Consider the following 8,020-nt stretch of genomic DNA (forward strand, 5'->3'; position numbering starts at 1 on the left):
AAAAACTTGCGACTGCGCAAACACAGCTTACTATAACGCTGACAAGAAAGACATGGAAAACTCGATCGTTTCGATTGCTGACATCTAATGATTTGCTAGAGTAATAATTGCTTAAGTTCATTATATCGCTCACACAGTCATAGCATTGATACATAATCATTGATAAATAAAAGGCATATCGAAACCAAGGTTTCAAACGAAGAAGTATTACACCACAACTATGGCCGACTTCCTGAAATCTTGTTTGAAATTCCACCATCTCAAGTCTTATTTAAATTCGTTCAACTTTCTTTCGATAACACAGTGATATATCGACTTCCACGATTTCAAAACATTCCAGTTTAAACATCAAAATCGAGAAATATATCATTCTAATTTAGTATTAAAAGTAGACAATGTAGAATTTTACGTAATGTCAACATTTCACGCGCAACACTCGGGATTCGAGAGCATCTTTTGACGTACTTCCACAAGGCAGAAAAAAGTTCACGTAAATTTAGACGTACTTCCACAAGGCAAATATCTTTTTCATCCAACATCTTTCGTCTTTCAAATATCAGCGGTAAATTTTGCACAATTATTAGTTCATGTAACAAATAAGGATGCGTTTAGGGCAATTTCAGCATTTCATTAGTTAACGAGCTCGGACAAAATTCATGTTGTCGTAAAATGTTTTAATTTGCACCAAAGGCACTCACAGACATACTGATATCTTCCTGGATGATATTACTCATGTTACACTATACAAAAAGATGATTGGATTGGATAATGTCATGCTGTTGCTATATTTTTATGTTAAGGTCAACCAACTCCTTAATCCCAATTCCCGAACACAAAAGACATACGAATCAATGGCTTATCGATGATCTTTACAATCAAGTATCTTATTCAAATCAAACATATCTTTCAAACTTAAAGGAAAACGTTTTCTCGTAAGGTTAATTTTAAAGTTGAAAATTAAAATAAACTAACTAATTATTGAAATTGTCTCCAGATCTTCATTTATAATTAAAAATACAAATTTATTCAAGTACTTGTGATCGTTTTTGCATAATTACATTTCCATATATTGTAATTGTTAGAATCCACAAACCACATTCACTTCTTTCATATTTTTCGCTATTTTTTATTCGTCCTCGTAATAATGCGAACACTTTAACAATTGCTCTTTAGAGACATTCATCGAAAGAATTATATTCAATAAGGCGTCAAATAACGACGAACCAATACAGTATAAACATTGAAAATGCGACAGAGTTCGTAAGAATTGACGAGGGACAGAGTATCAACCGATAGAGGTGAGTTTCAAATACTTATCAATCACGATAGAAATAATAGTCATCTTCATGAAATATTTACAATTTCCAACTGTTTAACGATTGGTGAGATATAATTTAAACTGCGAAAATGTAAGCATTGTAATTATGCCGCATAATTTTGTTGTCACTGAGCTTCTATGACTAGCGATTTCAACACTTTTTGTCGACTATCGTATAATATCATAAATACATAATCATGCATTCAATACACGTAGGTAGAATTTAGCAATTTATCTTGACTAGAATTTTAGAAACAATCGAAACACCTTTGAAACTTTGATTATAAATCTTTGGATCCAATAACAATTTTCATTTACAATTTCCAATTGAAATTAGAAGACAATATTGAAGAGTGTTCTATTGATTCATCTGTGATTTCTTCGTTTCCTCGGCATCAATTTCCTTAATTTTCCATCCATTGCCTTCACTTAAAGCTTACGTCAGCGAAAAATATCCTCGTCTGTATCTATATTATAATGTAAATCTTTAATAAACTGTATCCTGCTGCGATTGTTGTCAACAAGAAAGACATCGCAGTAAGTAGAGTTTAAAAGATTTGGTCGATTTTCTCAATTCGAAAGGCATTTTATGTCTATTAGAAAGCGTCGATCCCACTTCTAGTTTCATTAACGTAGCCTCTTAAATGACTGCATGAAGATAAATCGGTAGAATAATATCATATCCAGAAATCAGGTTGATCTCGAATGGTAAGACGATAACAATTTACGACAATCTACAAAAAGTTATATACTTCGCTAAGTCCTGCGCATCTAAAATATTTTCAATTTTGAATTTAACATTGAGCAGTTGATCAAGAATGAATTCTGAAGGTGAAATTGAGGAGGAAAACCAAAATGACTTAACGAAGCTTCTCACGGAGGAATCTTACGAACCATCGAAAAAACTTCATGACAAAATGGGTAGATTTTTAGGTCCACAATCGGATGGCGAGGCACACCACGATGAAGAAATTGAACTTTGGTAAGAACATGCTTATTGTATAAGTTGTTCACGATAGACTAAATCATTAGTTTGATGGCTTAAAAACTTGCTACTTCCAACTGAAGACTTCCGTCATAGGCATTATTTATACCCATGTTCTATTCGTCCATTCACATTTGCCATAACTGAAGTAGACTCAAGTTTGAACTGTGTCCCACGAAGCGTGCTTTATATCAACAAAATTTTCACTTTCTCTATTCATCTACACAATTAAAGCGCTTTTGATGGTTGATTAACAGCTGAGCATGCGCTGAACCTTTCTTATCCCATCAAATCCTTCTATCCACATGTAAAATGACGATTATTTCACCCCGTTTGAACACCATCCAATCATTCCATCCACATGTAATAACACAATCGTTTCACCCGTTTCAACAGTGAAATAAGTGACGGAGAAGCGACAACGCAAACTAGGATATCAAGACCAGTCACTGGGATATGGATATTTCAAGCAATCCCTAAACGTTTCATAATTTTAGTTATGATTGCACTGGCTAATTTCAACATGTATTGCATAAGGATGTGTGTGAACGTAACCATTGTAGCAATGACGCACGGAGAAGATGACCAGCATAACACAACGGAATCTCGTTTATCAAGAGACGAGGTAAGAAAAGAATGCAATGCTTGCTCTTATCCATACGTACATATAGATGAGAAGCTAAAGTTTAGATTTAGACTTCAAATTCGACTTCTTGTTTACTGCTGCAGTTTTCATCACAGCTTTGGCAATTTTGATTTTCCTTCGCAAATGATATAGTATGTGGCGGCGGTATTGTACGCTGGTAGTTGATACACAGTCAATTACGTTAGTATGTGGCGGCGGTATTGTACGCTGGTAGTTGATACACAGTCAATTACGTTAGTATGTGGCGGCGGTATTGTACGCTCGTAGTTGATACACAGCAAATTACGTTAGTATGTGGCGGCGGTATTGTACGCTGGTAGTTGATAAACAGCCAAGTACGTTAGTATGTGACGGCGGTATTGTACGCTGTTGTTATACGCCAATTACGTTAGTACGGCGGTATTGTACGCTGGTAGTTGAAACAGCCAAGTACGGTAGGCGGTATTGTACGCAGCACAGCCAAGTACGTTAGTATGTGGCGGTGGTATTGTACACTGGCAGTTGATACACAGCAAATTACGTTAGTATGTGGCGGCGGTATTGTACGCTCGTAGTTGATACACAGCCAATTACGTTAGTATGTGGCGGCGGTATTGTACGCTCGTAGTTGATAAACAGCCAAGTACGTTAGTATGTGGCGGCGGTATTGTACGCTGGTAGTTGATACACAGCCAATTACGTTAGTATGTGGCGGTGGTATTGTACGCTGGTAGTTGATACACCAATTGCGTTTGTAATTTATCTAATAGTCTGTGAAAGTCAGGAAATTTTACAAAGGATTACGGTAAAAACCACGGACTAATGTCCCATTTATCTCTTTAAGGAGCCAGAATTCCACTGGAGCACACAATTTCAAGGTAAGTCGTCTTCGTTGAATGCACGTGGAAAATATATCTGCTGTGGGTAATTGGAGTTTTGTGCACAGATAAATACACAGGGGTGGGGGGGTGGGGGTGGGGGTTGTGCAAAGAAAAGTAGAAGTGCACAAGAATGGAATGATTTGCTTCAGATCTTAACATTGTGTGGTGGCGAACAATCTATTTGACCTCGTGACAATGTCGCGGAATCATTCGTATGTTGTAATAAGAAATTATTTTTGAAGTTTACTAAATTCATCTAATATTGCTTATGGCAGTACTCTAATGCCGCCAGCATGTATTAGCACCATGTAATAAAATGTCATATCAGATGCAATCAACTGGTAACAATGATAGACGTTTGCAGGTACAATTCTGGCGTCCCTTTACTGGAGCTATACTGCTCTTCAAATACCGGCAGGATTGCTTTGCGCAAAGTATGGCAGTTCATTTCTACTTGGTATTGCAATTTTTGGCTCCTCGGTTCTTACGCTTTTCACACCACTGATCGTTAGGGCGAACGTCAGTGCCTTCATAGTACTACGGGTACTGGAAGGTGCATTCTTGGTAAGGTATAACTTTTTAGCTTTATGAAAGCTTATTTGATAGTGTGTAGCAAACTATAGAGATGAGATTTTAGTCATTGAATGTGCTATATATACCTTTAAATTGCGACGACTTAAGTCAGTTTTATTCCACAAAACAATTCAGCATGCACATGATAAGATAGTTTTATCTTAAGCAAAATTCCTATTCAAGTTTTCATAGTCACTCACTAAATGCGTTTTAAACATAGTGAATGCTGGGGCATTTATGTGAAAGTGTGTAGATAGCCACGAGCATATATCCGCTAATATTTTTCGTCAATTGTTTGACCTAAATGCACGACAATCATTAAATCAAATCGAAAATTGCTCGATTAACCTGGTTTGTCTAACAATTTGGCTGCCCTCCTTGCTTGGTAAGCCTATGGAAGTAGCAAGAAATTTTTTTGCATGTTTGTTGACGTAGTTTGTCCAGGTTAGTAGAGTCTCGAGAAAGAATGTTGATGTTGATGTTGACTGTGACAGCACTTGATGACTACCGCTAAGGTTTTTGAAACGTCAGTCAACATAACCAACAACAGTTCTTCTCAGGCTCTACTAACCTGGACGATCTACATGTACAAACATGTAACGATACTCCGGGTTCAAACCATTCATTTTATCAAGAAAAATCTTGATATTTACATGAAGTCGTACATGATGTGATTTTTTCCACAGGGTTTGGTGGCGAGTTCAAGCATTGATTTAATAAGCAAATGGTCACCTATTTACGAAAGGAGTATTTTCGTCACCGTTTCATATGCAGGTGATTGAATGATCGTAATTTATGATGTCATTTATGTTGTACATAAATCCTTTCGTAAGATACATATAAAGTATGTGCATCTGATAAATCAATATAATTTTCAATATTATATTAATTTGCAGCGCTAGCTGGTGAAACTGCACGCGCAACGGAGCTTTAGCTACGTACTTTCGAAATTTGTGATTTCGTCAAAAACATTTAAAGCGCTGTTTTATGAGTAGATTTTGATTTCTACATCTTGCATAAACAAACGTCGTCAACAATTTAAAACTTACCCATGATCCTCTCATGCAGGTCTTCTGTGGGGAACAGTTTTGCGAACTCAATAAGTGGTCTTCTGGCCGGTAGTTCATACGGATGGCCGTCCGTTTTACTTCTTTGGTAAGTTTTCGTTCATCGCTTCTTCAAGGATCTAATGAAAATAAATCATTACGTCATAAATTTATAAAACAATTATCAGAGAATACTAGCATACAGAAGATAATCTTTTATTGCTTTCGTTCAAGTGCCTTAAAACGCCAGTCATACAGTGCAGAAAACAGGGAAAATCCCCTTGCGTGGCAGATATTTCATTAGAATATTTTTTCAGCCATTTCGATGGAAGGGGGTAATTGCCTGTGTTTTCAACACTGACTGTTGAATCATGACGTATTTCGCAAAACAAAACAACTGAAGATAACAAAAGTGATGATTACTTAGCAAACCAAGTTAAAAAGTTGCTCTAGCTGTTGCACCTAAACGAGGAAATATTTTTTCATTTTTTGCATTTGTTGAAGGAGCTCAAGGAGTCCTCTGGTATTTATGTTGGCTGTATCTGGGGGTGGAACAACCAGCCGATCATCCTACTATATCTCGGTCTGAGATACAAAAGATTGGAAAACACTGGACAACTAAAGTAAATATCTTAAAATGACTGAACAATATTATTTGAATTTAAATATTTGATTTATTTTCTTTATTTATTTATCATATTCTGTTTCTTCATTCACTAGACAACATAAATTGACGTGACAATACAATACATGTTGTGGAACTAATTGGTTCCAAAGTATGACAGATTAAAAAAGTACTACTTATCTGCAACACAACATATTTATTTTATTTTCTTTATTTATCATATTCTATTTGTTTATTCACTTGACAACATAAAACAGTGTAAGTAGTGAAACTAATTGGTTCCAAAGTATGACAGATCAAAAAGAACTATTTATGTGTAACATAACAGTTCATCTGTGTGCATTTACAGTTGAAATTTCGTGAAATTCCATGGAGATATATGCTCACATCGATAAGAGTTTGGGCGATCATACTTCCCCTCTTCATGGATTGTTGGTGTTTCTACACATTTATGTTTTCACTTCCAAGCTATCTCAGTGATGTTCATAAACTAGATATAACAACGGTTCGTGGATTTTTTATGAAAATTGAATTCATTGAAAGCATAATGTTAATGCAAAATCATGATCATGTAGATGTTACGGTAGTTTATACATAGCCCTTTCAAAGGAACAAAAAGTTTATTGAGTTGGTACTAATGTGAGTAATGTATAGTTTTAAGCTATACATTACATAACCTATACATTATACAAGTTTTAACCATATAAAAGGAGAGAACAGCTAATCCACCAATCAGCCACCATCTGTATTATTGATCTCTATGTTCAGGCTGAATGTATAAATAAACAAAGAACTTAACAAATGTACTTTAAACCACTTTTAACAAAGATGTATTAATGGAAATTTAAACTAGCAACGCTATTTGTAATGCTATGACTTAAAGGAATGCAACAACCCACATCTGTTTCACTGACAGTTGTCTAAACCAATAACAAAGGATTTCATATAAATGTTAGCTTTGCAAACATCAGTTACATCTCCGAGCAAATTTAGGCTACCCACATGTACGCTCTGTGTACCTATTTTTTAAATTTCAATTAAGAGAATAATCTTCTATTATAACCTCAATGAATTTGTTTTGTCATAAGCTCAAATGGTTGGAAATAAGACCTATGCATGCAATAAATTGAACAAAACAAGTTGTAAGATAAGATTAATGAGAAGAGTAAATGAAAACGATTTGAAAAACATCATGAACTTATATCATTGTTTTTTTCTTATACAGATTGGTTTCACTAGTTCCATTCCTTATGTAGTAGCAGGACTACTCACACCTGCATGGGGATTTTTCATAGATATGTTGAGAAAACGAAAATATTTAAGCACAACAAATGCCAGAAAACTCTCTTATTTGTTTGGTAAGATTTATTTTACCACATGCTTTTCATAAGTTTGCAATCATAATAATTAATATGACTCTCTTAAAAGTGTTGACTCTTGAGAGAAGTGGTTGAGGGAACGAGAATAAAATGTTGCATAAACCATCATTATGAGAAGTAACTTTATTGCTTAATATTATACCAACATCATTTCTAAGCTTTATTTAAAATAAATTTTACTCACCCCCTTAGCAGTTGTACTAAAATGGACATGAAACTTCATGGTAACATAATGTTGATTTTAACTTTCTTCTGAAAAAGTTTGGAACATTCATTTGAACATTAGAATATTCCTACAAACTTTCAAGTGTTTTCTTTTTAGTTGCATGTTCAAAACTTACGGAAGATAATCTGATTAGTCAATATCTATATATGTTAGCCAATCAGATCATTTTCTGTAAGTTTGAAGATGCAAACTAACAAATAAACATTTGAATGTTCAAATGAATACTCAAAACTATTTTAGAGATACACAAGGTGAAATTGACAGTATCTATTCTCCAATATTGAATTTTCGTGGTTCTCTTCATACTTTAGGTGCTGGAATAGGTGGAGTCTTTATCTTTGCCATGGTTTATGCATCTAATG

The 8,020-nt window shown here is 34.9% G+C and overlaps 1 protein-coding gene across 1 annotated transcript in view; it reads left to right on the forward strand.

Annotated features, from left to right (window-relative positions):
• The first annotated feature begins 915 nt into the window (after nt 1-915).
• The window catches only part of LOC124444239 (vesicular glutamate transporter 1-like), a 33,525-nt gene continuing 26,420 nt past the window's right edge, over nt 916-8,020 (forward strand). The window contains exons 1-6 of the mRNA XM_046994827.1: nt 916-1,298; nt 2,122-2,300; nt 2,700-2,928; nt 3,773-3,806; nt 4,174-4,373; nt 5,069-5,156. Coding sequence (XP_046850783.1) covers nt 2,137-2,300; nt 2,700-2,928; nt 3,773-3,806; nt 4,174-4,373; nt 5,069-5,156 — 715 coding nt within the window. The 5' untranslated portion in view covers nt 916-1,298; nt 2,122-2,136. The remainder of the gene's footprint in view (nt 1,299-2,121; nt 2,301-2,699; nt 2,929-3,772; nt 3,807-4,173; nt 4,374-5,068; nt 5,157-8,020) is intronic.

This window comes from Xenia sp. Carnegie-2017, unplaced genomic scaffold (assembly GCF_021976095.1).
Source record: "Xenia sp. Carnegie-2017 unplaced genomic scaffold, XeniaSp_v1 HiC_scaffold_21, whole genome shotgun sequence".
Taxonomy (NCBI): domain Eukaryota; kingdom Metazoa; phylum Cnidaria; class Anthozoa; order Malacalcyonacea; family Xeniidae; genus Xenia; species Xenia sp. Carnegie-2017.